General features: G+C 42.6%; 1 protein-coding gene across 1 annotated transcript in view; it reads right to left on the reverse strand.

Annotated features, from left to right (window-relative positions):
- The window catches only part of TBX20 (T-box transcription factor 20), a 59292-nt gene extending 44898 nt beyond the window's left edge, over window positions 1-14394 (reverse strand). The window contains exons 1-4 of the mRNA XM_059171549.1: window positions 13767-14394; window positions 10139-10388; window positions 8911-9075; window positions 4700-4808 (exon numbers count right to left, since the gene is read on the reverse strand). Of these exons, the coding sequence (XP_059027532.1) occupies window positions 4700-4808; window positions 8911-9075; window positions 10139-10388; window positions 13767-13893 (651 nt within the window). The 5' untranslated portion in view covers window positions 13894-14394. The remainder of the gene's footprint in view (window positions 1-4699; window positions 4809-8910; window positions 9076-10138; window positions 10389-13766) is intronic.
- Between the last annotated feature and the right edge of the window lie 968 nt (window positions 14395-15362).

Here is a 15362-nt window from a genome sequence, read left to right on the forward strand (position 1 = left end):
CACAGTGGTGAAATCACATTTTATCAAAACAACTGTATACAATACAGGTTGTTTCAAGGGTCCTTTCTAAAATGATGGGGGCGGGGGCGTCTGGGTGGCTCAATGGGTTAAGCCTCTGCCTTTCGCTCAGGTCATGATCCCAGGGTCCTGCTCAGCGGGAGCCTGCTTTCCTCTCTCTCTCTGCCTGCCTCTCTACCTACTTGTGATCTCTCTCTGTCAAATAAATAAATAAAATCTTAAAAAATATAAAATAAAATAAAATAAAATGATGGGGGGAAGGGCGCATGGGATGAGCACATCTTCAGGTTCCCTGCTCAGCCGGAGAGTTCACATCTCCCTCGCCCTCTGCCCCTCACCGTGCTTGTGCATGCAGCGGCACAGCCCTTGCTCTCTTTCTGTCCCTGTCAAATTAAAAAACAAAACACTTTTAAAAAAAAAATTATGGGAAAAGTCATCTGAAAGATGTTGATTTTTTTTTAATCAAGTCTTTAAAATATTTTTTTGTTAGTCTGGTTAGACTGGTCTAAATTTTCTAAAATAAGAACTTGTACATTCTAGGAGGACAGATGCTATTTATGATTGACGGAGGATACGAAGAATTAAGAAAGGCTGTGTGGTGGGGCGCCTGGGTGGCTCAGTGGGTTAAGCCGCTGCCTTCAGCTCAGGTCATGATCTCAGGGTCCTGGGATCGAGTCCCATATCGGGCTCTCTGCTCAGCAGGGGGCCTGCTTCCCTTCCTCTCTCTCTGTGATCTCTTCCCTTCCTCTCTCCTACTGTGATCTCTCTGTAAAAAAAAAAAAAAAGAAAGGCTGTGTGGTATTAGACCTCTGTTAGAGTGCTAAATCTGTTACTCTCTAGCTCCTTCACCTTGAGCCAACTGATCTCACCTCTTCAACCTTGTTTTCTCCAATGCAAAAACATACCTCACAGAGTTGTAGGATTAGATGATGTAGCCCTTATAAATTACAAAGCAAATAGGAAGTCCTCAGCAAACATGAATATTATTGTTATTCTTATTCTTACTTTTTTAATATTTTATTTATTTATTTGACAGAGAGAGAGATCACAAGTAGGCAGAGAGGCAGGCAGAGAGAGAGAGAGAGAGGAGGAAGCAGGCTCCCTGCCAAGCAGAGAGCCCCGTGTGGGGCTCAATCCCAGGACCCTGAGATCATGACCTGAGCCAAAGGCAGAGGCTTAACCCACTGAGCTACCCAGGCGCCCCTTACTCTTATCTGAGAGCTTCATTGATTCCTGGTTCCCAGTTATAAACCAAACATGAATGACAGTGATGACTAATGAAAGTTGCCCAATACTTAAAAATCATGATCCTACTTTTGTTAACAAGGCAGTATTTTTCCTGTATCTTTTAAATAAAATATAATGATTTGCCATTATGAAATCTGAGTTATAAAATTCACTTTCAGATACAAAAGTTTTTCCCATATCTTCCCTCCTGCCACACAGACAGCAAACCTACATCTGCAAAACAGGGTTCCATCTTCTTGGAATAATAGTGCTCACACTGTAGGCCCTTCACCCCCAAGGGCCTAGCAGAGAGCCTGGCTCTCAGGGGAGGCATGTGATACACACTGTAGCAGGAGCAGGGTCAATGGCATGCAGTGTTGTTAAAACTAATGGCTCCCATGTTTTCTTGGCTAACATGGGTATGGTAGATGAGCATTTTTGCTAGCTGACTTTAACAAAGTTAAATACTAGTCACTGTGGGATGATTAATATAGAATCAGTCTCTCCCTGTGCTGAGATGTAAGCCAACTTAAAGTTACAAAGCATTAACTGTCATTGACTTTTGCACATGCCATCCTTTTATGGTCCCAAACCTGACTAGGAATAATTAAAACAAATGAGAACTTCAAATGAGTTGAAATAGACTTAAAAAAAAAAAAAGGGTCATCTCATTATATAACATGTTTATTTCAAGGAGTTCAAGATATTTATGCTCACTCATAAAACGGGAATAAACTCAAAGTGATAAAAGTAAACTTCTAACACGGATACAAGAAAAAACCTGGGTATTCATTATATGTTGTATTAATAAATTAGAAAGAATTTTCACATACACACAGAGTCTCAATGGAAAAAGCCCTAAGCTTTAAATAATATTCCCTCTCCCGTATTTACACCCTCCCAAGGTCAATTTCCTTTGGGAAAGAGTGCCAGAGAGACTCAAACCTCAGGCTGAATCTCAGCCCCCAAGGCTCCTTGACTCTCTGCTCAAGACCTCATGGGGCTAAGGAACACTAATAGAAATGTCAACTTTGCTTCACTGAAGAAATAAATTCCCTGAAGTAAAAAATTTTCCTGTTATAAAATGAAAAATGCATCCATAAGACGGGGTTCTTCAGAACTAATTTAAAGAACTTGGCTGAATGACACAGGATCTAAAAATCTTTTCTTGTAGTTTTCAGAACACATTATTTATGGTGACAAAAGGTTATATTAAATAATAAAATTTTAAAGCTAATATGGATATTAACAACCATCTAAGACCAAATAATCTGTCAAGGTCTAATCTTGGCATAATCAGATGAGAATTTAGGGGTCCTAAAATACAGCTTGGTGCTATTTCCACCTAGGAAGTTGACACTAAATGGAAAACATATTAATTCTGGACAGCTGATCTCAAAATGAATTCTCAAATCTTTCTGGAAAGACCCAATTAGTGCTTCTAAAAGCTTCACACAAGGGCACCTGGGTGGTTCAGTCCATTAAGCATCTGCTTTCAGCTCAGGTCATGATCTCAGGGTCCTGGGTTCAAGCCTCATGTCTGGCTCCCTGCCAGTGGGGAGCCTGCTTCTCCCTCTCCCTCTGCTGCTCCTCTGCCTATGCTCTTTGCTCTCTCTCTCTCTCTCAAAGAAATAAATAAAATCTTTAAAAACATACACACACACAAAACTATTCCAGGACTTTCCCAATGTTTTAAAAAATTAAAAAATTAAAATTAAAATTTTTAATAAAATTTAAAAATTAAAAATTAAAAATAAATAAATAAAAGCTTCACATATGGAAAATATCACAACTGTAAAAAATTTCATTTCTCCCTGCAAAGATTTCAGTGGAGTCAAGAAATTTTAATATGAATGACATTAAGAATGCTCTGGTTTGTAGAAAATGTCTCCCTGATACTTCATCATTTTTAACCTGAAAAAAAAATTCATCAATGAAAACATCTCTTTAAAAAGGCAGAAAAAGACAATGATCCCAACATTCTTAAATATAAAAGTCAATTATCTTTTCCAATATATAAAATAACAAAAACCTATTAACCTATTTGCAACATTGCAGAAGTGCCACCAGCAGAGTCATGAGTTAACCTGGTTACTCTGATTTGGTCACAATAAACGAGGCCTCTTGTGGGCAAATTGGTGGTAGCAATGCTTAAAGGGATTTATTTGGTTCCAATTTCAATCAAACCATTTGAAACCATTGGCTAGAACTAATTTATATCTACTTATAACCATCCTTTCTGAGAAATGTTTTGAAACTTCTAAATTGCACAGATCCAATAAAAACAAAAACTTTAAGTAACAAGAGTCGTAATAAAGGGGTAGAGAGAGAATAATGATATGCAAAGTATCTAAGCCAAGGGAAGCAACCAGTGAAATGCCAAAGTGTTTTCTGGCAAATCAAGGCAAAAAAATAAAGAGAGTCCTCTTTTTATCAAAGAGAAGTGTGTAGGGGCGCCTGGGTGTCTCAGTGGGTTAAAGCTTCTGCCTCTGGCTCAGGTCATGATCCCCGGGTCCTGGGATTGAGCCCCACATTGGGCTCTCTGCTCAGCAGGGAGCCTACTTCCTCCTCTCTCTCTCTCTCTCTCTGTCTGCTGCTCTGCCTACTTGTGATCTCTGTCTGTCAAATAAATAAATAAAATCTTTTTTTAAAAAATGAGCCATTTAAAAAAAAATTAAATGTGTAAGTCCACAGTTTTCTTAGCATAAAAATCAAACAATTTTTATGTAAATCTTTCTTTTATAACACAGGATAACATCATCTTTCCTTACAAAGCAGTAAACATGTAAAGGCCTGTGTCAATGGCTATTTGTGCTATTAATTAATGAAATGGGCTCAGAATTCCAATTTCTCTTTTCCCTTATTTTGATGAACTCTTTTTGACACAAAATAAAATTGTTTTGTTTTTCATTTTAAGACTTCTCTATGCTTTAATAAAACTCTACAATAAGCGTAGATAGTGAGTCAAGAGCACATCCCCAAATTTATCTGGACATGAAACCCTTTTGTTCTATTGCGTCTCACATGAACAGGCTCTACAAAACACACTCTAGGAAATCCCCAGAGGAGGCGTCAGCCCCATTTCCTTTATGCCGTGTTATCTAACATACCACTGACAGAAATCAGATGTATAACCCAAGAACTATCATAGCTGCCAGAATGCACATTCCCTTTGTGTAGCTGGTGCAGGTAGTGAAGTAGTTGCAGTCTTGGGAAAATCACAGTGCCGAATGTCCCAGACCCTCTTGCACTGGAACGGTATACAGCATCCCTGTAAGTGGCCTCATAAGAAGAGTAGTCAGGATTCCCTGAACAGCACAGGAATGTTCTCACAGAATGACTGAGAGATGGATGATGGGATGGGGAGAGGGGGGGGAAGAAGAAGAGACAGAGAAGTTCTGAGCGACTCCATTCCATCCCAAGGAATCCACATAATCCAAGGCGTGGCACTTACATGGCCATGCTGGTCCAGTTCATTGTTGGTGAGTTTCACCTTTTCAAAAGACACCATCTGCTTGAGTAGCTGCTCACCAGTAAAAGGAGAATCTGGGTGTACATAAAGCCTAAGAAAATTTTAAGAGAATGTTATTGAGTCATCTTTTATTTTTTTTTTTATTTTTAAATTTTTTATTTTTTATAAACATATATTTTTATCCCCAGGGGTACAGGTCTGTGAATCACCAGGTTTACACACTTCACAGCACTCACCAAATCACATACCCTCCCCAATGTCCATAATCCCACCCCCTTCTCCCAAACCCCCTCCCCCCGGCAACCCTCAGTTTGTTTTGTGAGATTAAGAGTCACTTATGGTTTGTCTCCCTCCCAATCCCATCTTGTTTCATTTATTTTGAGTCATCTTTTAAAAATCTGTTCTTTGTGGGTTATAGAACAGTTCAATTCTAAAGGAATACAAAAAGCTCATATAAATGGTGAATTTTATTTGCCCCAGATAATCTCAAATTTAATAATCAAACAGTGTCAAAATAACTTTAAAACATCTAAATATGTTTCTTCATGTACTGACCATCTAAAAGAGGTAATACCTATTGTCGGCTCAGCAAGCCATTTTTAAAAAGGTGCGTATTTTTCCATCTACCTAATCAACTATTGGTCTGCTTCAGTAAAATATGAAATTTTATTACCGTTGTAGGTATTTTCAAACAAGAGACTAGTTTATACTAATTGTATAACTGGTGCGTGACATAAGTACTCCTAAAGAAATAAGTCAATTGGAGAAAGACTACTATCATATGATCTCCCTAATATGAGGAAGTAGAGATGCAACATGAGGGGTTAAGGGGGTAGGAGAAGAATAAATGAAACAAGATGGGATCAGGAGGGAGACAAACCCTGAAGAGACTCTGAATGTCACAAAACTGAGGGTGGCAGTGGGGAGGGAGAGGGTGGTGGGGTTATGGACATTGGGGAGGGTATGTGATATGGTGAGTGCTGTGAAGTGTGTAAGCCTGATGATTCACAGACCTGTAGCCCTGGGGCTAATAATACATTATACATTTATAAAAAAATTAAAAAAAAAATTTTTTAAGTACTGCTAAAAAGCAATGAAGGCATAAAGAACTGAAGAGGAAACAATTCTAGAGAATCCATTCATTTATACTTGAAGATGACTCAGTTTGAAATTTAAATACAAACTTTTAATAGTCCACAGATCACAGTCCATTGCTCCTTTACTACCTTAAATACTACTACTTTCATTTAGTTAAGTGCCCACTAAACGACACTGAAAATAAGCTGGGTAAACCTCAAATTATTCAGTACTTTTATTCATAAACAGCTTATGGGGGGGGACACTTTGATGGGAAAAGAATGTATTTATCAAGTATTTATCATTTATTGATCAGCTACAAAATGCAAGGCAATCTTTTCCTCATTCACAGTGACATGCAGGCCATCTGTTCTACCAGCAAGGATAACACAAAGTACAACTCTTTGTAAATTCTAATCCTGGTATCCACTCAACATAAGCTTTTCTGAAGTCAGGGGAGATTACAGAATTTGTGAAAGAGAAGGGATAGGACAAATCCTTTTATCCATTTAACAGGTTATTTATATCTCAATTTTTATAGGATCCTTATAATTTTAATTAAACATAAATATTATGGTTTGAGGGAAAGTCAGGGGGAAAAGTCACAGAACTTTTCCCTGCAGTACTTATGGAAAAAACCAAGAAGGCTGTGCCATGCTTTGTCACACAGAGGACTAAGAATTAGGTGTCCATGCTGACACGCGAAAGCCCACCAGAAGCAGAGCACCAAAAAGGCACTAGAATTTCCTACCAAACTCATGGAAGAACTTTAAAGGCTGTAAGAGTGGGTTTGTCTGCCTGTTTGTTTTGGAGGAGTGGTCAAAAGTCTCTTTCAATTTAAGTATTCCTTGATGACACACTCATAATATCTTTTCAAGTACATTCCTCCAAGACTAGAACTTTACACATGCAATGGTTTTACCAACCAGCACATCCTACCTACTCCATCAAAAAAGTTTCAAAAATATTTAAACTCCTAGGAGCACATGAAATGTTCCCTCTTTATCAATTCCACATGTGTAATCACGTTAATAAAGTCTAACTCATTTAAATATCAGTTACTTTAAAGACAACGAAATGTCGTATATGAAAACACAACATTATTTTAGATAATGTTTTGCCCGCTGTTGAGATCAAAATGATATCGTCAAATATTATTTGTTTTGATTAGGAACAACTGACTGGTAAACTTCTGTCTGAAATAAGCAACAAGAACCACAAGGAATTTCTACCATCAATACAAAAATTATCAACTCCCCTATTCCAAACCTTTCCCTTATGGAGCTATGAAATACATCATTATTTTTAAATAATAATAAAAAGCATTTGTTTAAATTATCCAGCATGACCTATAACACACTAAACATTTTTATCTAATATCAATATAAATAAACTTTAAGATGAATGAAAAAACATACAGGAAGCCCCTCCTCTCTCAAGTCCCCCAGGACTTAAAATTCCAGCAATAGCTTAAACATGCTTCAGTTAAGATAGTGTATTGGTACGTGCTTTCCTTCTCCAACCAGAGCAGATTAGTAACATAAACAAGGCATGTCATATTTCCAAAGTCATGCTGGCCTGCACCAGTTCCCCAAACTTTCTGATAGGAAGAAAACATATGCTAAGTAAGAGTGATTAACTTCTTAAAGGAGAGACTTTGGGGGAGGAGGGGGAAGGATTTGCTTGTAAAAATAGTTAGGAATCTGCTGAAATACCCCCTTCTCTCTCTCTTTCTCATTTAAAAAGATTTTAGAGAGTTTGGAAGGAAGCCTGAGAGTAATGTGAATTAGCTACTAAATAATAAAGAGTAAAAAATACAAATTATAAACTGCTAGAAACTGGTGAATCTTGATCAATTAAAAAAACGGGGGTATAACATTTTTTAAAAAGTTCTTAGTTTGCTTATTTGTTATTTAATATACTGATTTGGAAGGGGTTGGGAAAATGTCCTTCCTGGTCTCTTGTGGGAATCGAAAACTCTAAGAGGCTTCTTTTAATAAAATCTCTTCTCCAATGTATTTAGCATACGTAAGCTCAGTAATATGATTAAATCAGACTAAGTAAGCTTAATATAGCATCTGAACTAGTATGTACAAATTGTCTGTGTTGGTTCTGTGCCTTGACTAAAACTCCAGACTAGATACACAGAACCAGCCATATCTTCAAAATTCCTAAATCTGTATATGTAAATAAATTCTTTGTTCTGATATGAATTTCCAACCAATTACAAAAATTAGATAATCAGAAAACAACTTAAAAACAGTAAGGTTTGGTTTTAGAACCCTAAATGTAAAGTCTGCTAATATTTTCTGTTTGTATTAAAGTATGCAGTTAGGTTCCTATAACTTAAGCTACTACTTTTTGCATAAGCTCATGCCCTTTTTTTTTCCCCTAGAAGGCTAATTTGGATAAAGCAGCAACAATAAAAAACAGCATGTGATTTTTTAAACAGGGTTCTTCTTTCTGAAAAACATTATTACCAATGAATAGCACAAAAATAAACATATATGATCCTTAACATACCTAGTAATGGTTCATGTAAAAGAATAGTAACCTGATGTTGAACTACATGCATCTACTGAAATTACTATGGAGAAGGGGAAAAAGAAGAGTTAGGTTTTCTTACTTAAAATGTCTGAGTCCTTTATTGGTCAAAAACAACTGCATTTCCCCAAAATGACCTTTATTGTGTGCAGATATAACCATATTACTTAAAAATATTTACTATAAGCACCCCAAATGCACTCTTCTAAAACGGACTTTTAGGGCAACCACTTCCTCATTAGGTGTATTCAGTCTGGTATTAAGTAGCCAACTAGAAATGATGGGTACCAAAAGAAATGGGTCCGGATTTCTAATGAATACTCCAACTGAAATTAGGAAAGCATGGAAAGGAATTATGAGAAAGATAAAATTAAAGACAACACTGTCTCTGCAAACTCTGCCTTTCTATTTTGATATTTCGTGGAGTCAGTTGGAGCATCTGTGCTAGGAATGTTTTCTACCAGAGCTCACCACAGCGAAACCAGATCTGTTTGAAATGCAACCAACCAGAGACAGTCTGCTCTCTGAGTTAAAACGCATTTTGCTCTGCCTGAAAATCTGGAGGCACAAACCTGGCTGGTAGCGGTGGGTCTGCCTTGCCAGCCACCAGCCAGGAGGACCGGTGGTAGGCGTAGCGGTACCTCTTGTTGTCCACAGGGACGATGTCCATCAGGACTATGTACTTGGCCTCAGGATCCACGCCCGAAAATGACACTCGGATGGTAGGAAACATCCTCCTGACACAGGGAAACAAAGAGAATCGGCTAGAGCTCATATTGCCCAAGGAGCCCACCGACTTAAAGAGGGAGGTCCTACTCCCCTCCTTGGCCCCCAAACCCTTTTTTGTTTCCACAGAGAAGGGAATTCAGAGACCTTCTTTCTCCCAAGCATAGATAATTTTAGGTGTCACCTTTACAGGAGTCCTCATCGCTAGGTGAAAAGTTTTGTTTTGTTTTCTAATACCCATAGGTCTGCCATTAAGGGAAATGCTATGTTATATTATCTATCAAGCCCGTTAGGCTCCCAGACCAAAATCTGGAACTGATTGAGTTGCCCAGTCCCCTAAGGGTTGCAGGGAGAAAACTTGCTCCAGCAGCAGAAATCTAGGGTGGGGTTTGGTTTCCCCAGAGCCTGGGGTATTTCCCAGAATCCAGAGAGCTGCAGTGACCAGGGCTGCAATCGGCCACCGACCTTTACAGTCTTTGCCCCAGGCCTGGGAAGCCGCCTCTGCCCCCTGGCTTCTGCCCATCCCCCACCATCCCCCATGCCCAGCTACAGCACCAGGGGGCCCACCTCGACAACACTCCATCCTACACAGCGTGTGGTCGTTTCAAATTTCATTCTTCTGCACAGGTTTTAATTTTAGTTTTTAATGGGAACTGGCGGCTTTTGCAAATTGAGGCCAATAAAAGGGAAGCTACTGCCTCCCTCGAAGCACCCAGCAGCCCACCCTGCACTCCCAGCATGAGTTCCCTCTTCACTTCAGATGCCATCCCCCAAAGCCCCAAGCCCTCTCAGACTGCAGCGTCCCAAGATCCCCACGCCCCTCTCATCAAGGCCGAGGTGGGGTTTTCCATGGCCAGATCCCGAGAAAGCAAATGCTTGGACATCTGTCTCAGCATTTCTTTCCAAAAGCAAGTCAGGGGAAAGAAGCCCTCATTAAGCAAAGCTTCCTCTAGGTGCTCTGGATTAGTGGGGTTTCACCCAGTTCCTGGGAACACCCTAGGCCACCCAGGGCACCATTCTCGCCACCCCACTCCTCACACACTGAGCCCCAACTACCCCCCCCAACCCTGCTACCTGCCCGACTTGGTGATGATCATCTCTGTTCCCAGCTCATGGAATTTGTCCCAGAGCTCCTTGGTCTCCAGGCTGCAGGCAATTTTGGCCATTTCCTCACTGGGGATGATGGGGGTGGTGGGGATCAGGGGCTCAGTACACAGAGAGGAGGAGGATGGGCTGCTGCCCCCACCACCAAACTCCCCGTGAGCATCCAGGCTGGTCAGTTCGCCCAGGGGCTGGGCACAGGATGACTTCTCAACAAATTGTTCTGCAGGAAAAGAGAATGGAGGATGACAGCTAACGCTATCAAGCAAAGATACAGGAAGGAGAACAACACAACCAAAATAGGTTCTGGACTTAACTTGGGAAAAGTTAAGTTCAGAAACTCCAGCAAGGCAGTGATAATTCATCTATAAATATGTATCTCGATACATATTTATAGATGAGTTATATAGATATATATATATATATCCCTAGAGTGACATACCCAGTGCTTGCTTACTGAACCAAATGAGTTCTAGAACTTATAGGCTATTACTACCATTATGAAAGCCACTTTGGGAACTAAAAATGTAAGGAGTGGCTAAAGGGAAAGGAGGTGATCATGAAAGATAAAAAGCAAGTATTTCTGTTGTTATCCTTCCCACATTCTAGACTTTGCTTGTGGGATCTGGTGCCAGTCCTGCCTCTCTGGCAACCAGGAGAGACTTTTCTCCAGGGAGACCAAGGGAATGAAGAGATCAGCACTTGGACATAAAGTTTCCCTTCTGTCTTGAGCCTTCTCTCCATAAGAAAAAAAAAGAAAAGGGGAGGTGAAGTGGAGAAAAGTGCTGATTCGGTTAAAACAAAAACAAACAAACAAAAAAATTAAGTAACTTTACTTCTCTGCCTGGCTCTCCATTTTCTAGGCTTTGATATGAGGGCATTTTTACAATATGTCTCCCAGCGTGAGAGCTTATGAAAGACTCAAACATATCACAGAAGTGAGCTCCCCAGGCCATTTTGGGAACCACTGTGAAACAATTGCTTGAGCGAGTGTGTGTATTTTTCTCTCAAAAAGGTCCTGGACATAAGGAAAACAACCCCGACCCCAGGCTAGCAGAGTATTAAAGTAGGAAGAACGCCATCAGCCATCAGGTTGGAATACCATGGCCTATGAACCAAACATTCTCGTCCACAGCTGATAAGGGCCTAGGACTACACCAGTCACTTTGATGGAATACAGGGGGACTTTTGTAATTGTCCCAATTATCTTGCATCCCTTAAAAAAGAAACTACTTGAATCTGCAAAGTGAAACTGATCTCTAAACAACTCTGTTCTGGGTGCCCTCAAGGAATTGAAACAAGTTCTAAATGTAGGTATACACATATACATGCCATATATCATAGAAAGCATTTTATTTCCCCTTGACTTGGAGCAGACAAGCAGGAAACAGGGAATTTTTTTTAACCTTTTCTTCTCTTACAATAATAACTCATTGTAACATTTAAAATTAAGGATAACTACATTAATTATCTTAGTCTTATATTCCCAAATTCAAAGAAAGAAAAGTATGCCAGGGCACAGTCTTACTTGCAATGAATATCTTCAAAAACACATTCACATAATGTCTTCATAGGGAATCAACACGTAGCCTCAGAAATTTTCTTATTTTCTGACTACTGAAAAAGCCAAGTCCCTAAGCTCCAGACTAATGACTGTGGGGGTTGGAAAGTGGAGGAGGAAAATGATACAGAATTGCTTTAACACAATATTATGTGTCAATTGTATTTCAATAAAAAAAAATTTAAGAAATGTTGTAGTGGTCTAAAGCAGTTCTTCTAGATAGATTTAGTGTGTTTAAATGGGCAAACATGGGACGCTTTCCAGTCCCCACCCCACAGCTGCTTCAACATCTCTGGTGTTCCAAAGCACCGCATTCTCTCCTAACAGAACCTCTAGGTGTTTCTCTCGTGGGAGTCCTCGGCTTGTTGTGCTCCGGAGAACTGGCCTGTGCAATGGATAAGAATGCCTTCTGGTTCTTTCAGAGCCTGTCTCAAAAGCCCAGGGGAGGGATGCCCATTTTACAGACTATGTGTGTTTGTGGTGGGGGAGAGGTGATGGCTTTACAGCTTAGAATTTAGATAAAAGGTAGGTATTCTCAGGAAAAGAAACAGAAAAAGAAAGCAATACAGAAATGAGCTGGAAATGGCAAGTTTCCCAGTCTGCTGTCTGTAATTCTGACAGGAATTTTAACCCCAAGGGCTCTTTTCCTGCTAGCTACCAAACTGCAAGTGGGGGTGTTTATAAAGAATTCAAGAATTTATAAAGAATTCAAACTCCTTCTAAATAGGAAGTGGATAATGTTGGGCAGTCTCAGGAATACAACTTTGAAACTGTTGGTTAATATTTCTGTAAACAGTTGGGGGCTTTGTTTCTTTGGTTGTTTCCATATTTTTTCCGCAGGCTTGGATTTCGACAGGAGGGCAGGTGGGAAGAACCAAGGGAAGGGAGTGAAAAACCTTGGAGGGGAGAATTTTTGACATTATATTTTCTAGAGCTCTTCCGGTTTCCTTTTCCTTGGTTCTAAGATGCTCCGGGGATTTTAGCTCTTTCTTTTCTCTCGGCCCGACCCTCTTATTTTTCATCTCTAACACTCTATCTTTCATACTAGGATTGTTGTTTCACATGTGAGATGTTAAAGATTGGAAAGGACAGAGAAAAAGAAAAAAAAAAAAAACAATGGGGAGAGTTAAAAAAGAAATATTACCCTAAATTTGTTATTTGATGTTTCTCACCATCTTATGGCTATCAGATGATCAGGATATAGAATGATTATTTCCCAGAGACCCAAGAAGTGATAACACTCCTTTCTCTGTCAGTTATAAAGGTACTCTGAAACATTCAAGCCCAGCAGTTTCTTTCCCACACAATTCGCTTGTGCTCGGGGAACATAATCCTTATTTTTCCTTTACTCTGATCCTAGTGTCTTCTATAAATGGTAAAGGTTGTTAAATAAACAGTATAGCTAAAAGTTGAGGAATTTGGAAAATGGTTACTGGCTAATGTTTTTGCCAACCTCCACTGAAAACGATGTCTCACTGATAAGTCTGGAGCTTCTGTGAAGAAAATTGCTCGTGTGGGGAGAACTGGCTTATTCTACAGCACTTGACAGTGGTTTTAAGGAGCTGGTTCTGTTTAATCGATTGAAATAAGAGGAAAAACAAAATTCCACTAGTTTCTCCCCAAGTCGCTAAGAGTCTCCTTGGTATCAAACTGCACACGCAGGTGTACACGCATGGTAAATCCTGTTGAATCTTCAAAAGGGTTAATTATTGTTTATCCCTGTTTGTCCCAACAAAGTTACACACACTTTCATACAGACGACTTGACAAGGGAATTCTAGACGGATGGGTAGGGAAAGGGGCTAGCGCAGAGACAAGACGCGAAACCGGCTGTCCGGGAAGACCCGAAAGAAAATTTGGGCGGAAAAGGAAGACTCTCCCACCCCTAGCGTCGGGCCCCTGACCCGAGGATCAGAAGCTGCCTCGAGCAGGGAGGGAAAGGCAGCCACTCTCGAGAGCCTCCCGCAGGCAGGGGACAGAGGGACAGACGGATGCGCACCGCGCCTCTGCCCACAGCGGACATTCAGGCAGCCAGACTTACCCAGCGGTTTGATGGTGTTTTCGGTGCCCTCCTTCTCCTTGGAGCCGCCGCTCGACATGAGCGCGGCGATGGAGAAGGCGTTGGCCCGGGAGGAGAGCTGTGGCTTGGGCGACGCTGTGAACTCCATGGCCCCCAGCGTACGGTCCTGGCCACGGACCGGGCCTGCCGAACTGCCGTCCAGCCTCCCCCAAGGGAGACAAAAACCGACACACAGCGCAAAGTTTCCAAGTGCAATCTCAGCGGAGTCGGGAACTCCAGATGAGTCAGCCCCAACGTCCCAAGAGCTCCACACTGGCCTCTGTCCCTCACCGCAAAGCCCTCCAGCCCCAGAGACTTCGAACTAGCCGAAGAGGACCGGGGAGGACCAGCAGCGGGCTCAACCGGGTGCGCGAGCACTGGGGCGCCCCGCGGAACCACCGGCTGCGCCGCGGGAAGGTGGAGACCAGCATCGGACGCGCAAAGCCCAGGGGTCTTGCCGCACCCCCACTGCGTCCTTCCTCCCTCCGCGCGGCAAGAACAGCCGGAGCGGCCCAACCCGCAGGAAGGTGGCGACGGGTGGAGCGCCGGTGCGAGGGGGCGGATGCCAACGAGCGCGAGCGCAGGCGTGCGCAGCACCGCGCGGCGCAGAGGACACTGAGCCCGGGCGCTCGCAGCCAGGCGCCTTAATTTGCTGGCGGCAGTTATCCCGGCGGCCCGCAGCCAGTCAGCACCGACCCACGTCACCGCTTCCTGATTCCGCCGCCGGGGGCGGGGCCGCGGGCCGGGCTGGGAGGGCGCGCCCGGGGCGCGGTGCCCGCACCGCCTCGCGCCGCTACCCGCCGCAAACCTGGCGCCCGTTCGGGAAAAAGTGTCACCGCCTAGCTACCGCGGATGCCGCTAGCCTGGTCTCCAAGTCTCGGGGCGGAAGGGACGAGCGCGCGGTCGGGAGCGGGAATTTCTGAAGCGGCTAGGACGCGGGATTCTGGGAGTGGCCCAGTGCGGGAACCTAGATCAGAGGTAGCCTGGGGGAGTTCCTGCTTCTTCCATTCTTTTCCTTCCCGTTGCTCAAAGTTCCAAAAGAAAGTGGGGAAGCTCTAAGTAGGGCGGGAACCGGTGCCATAGAGCCAGCACCTACTGACCAGATCCTATTCGCGGGACAGCTCCCAGGGCTGGTCGCCCCGCACGCGTTGGGCTCCAAAATAAATCTGTCTGCTTGACAGGGGGACTGGAGAGACACAGCCCAGTAAAGGACATGCTAAGGGAGGGCTTCGAGCGTTTGGCAAAGGATGCTGTTCTCAGAACCACGGCTTCTGCTACGCTCACCAGAGCGTCACTTACGCGGGGTTCCTGTTCCCAAAAGGGACTCGGGAAAGTGGGGCCTCCACGAAGGGAAGGCGCTGGGCGGGAGCGGTGCCGGGGGCGCAGCACCCTGCGGGACCTCGCGACGCGAGGTGGGAGAGTGCGAGACTTACAGCGCCTTAGCTTGGTAGACAAGGGCTCTTGTGCCTTCGCAAACTGAGCTGCGACCAGGACTTCCCACGGCCTTATGGGGGTCGTCCTGTTGGCCCTGTTCAGCTTGAATAACTCAAATTCTCCGAATTCGCAGGGTAATCCGCT

Source organism: Mustela lutreola, chromosome 4, assembly GCF_030435805.1.
Source record: "Mustela lutreola isolate mMusLut2 chromosome 4, mMusLut2.pri, whole genome shotgun sequence".
Taxonomy (NCBI): Eukaryota; Metazoa; Chordata; class Mammalia; order Carnivora; family Mustelidae; genus Mustela; species Mustela lutreola.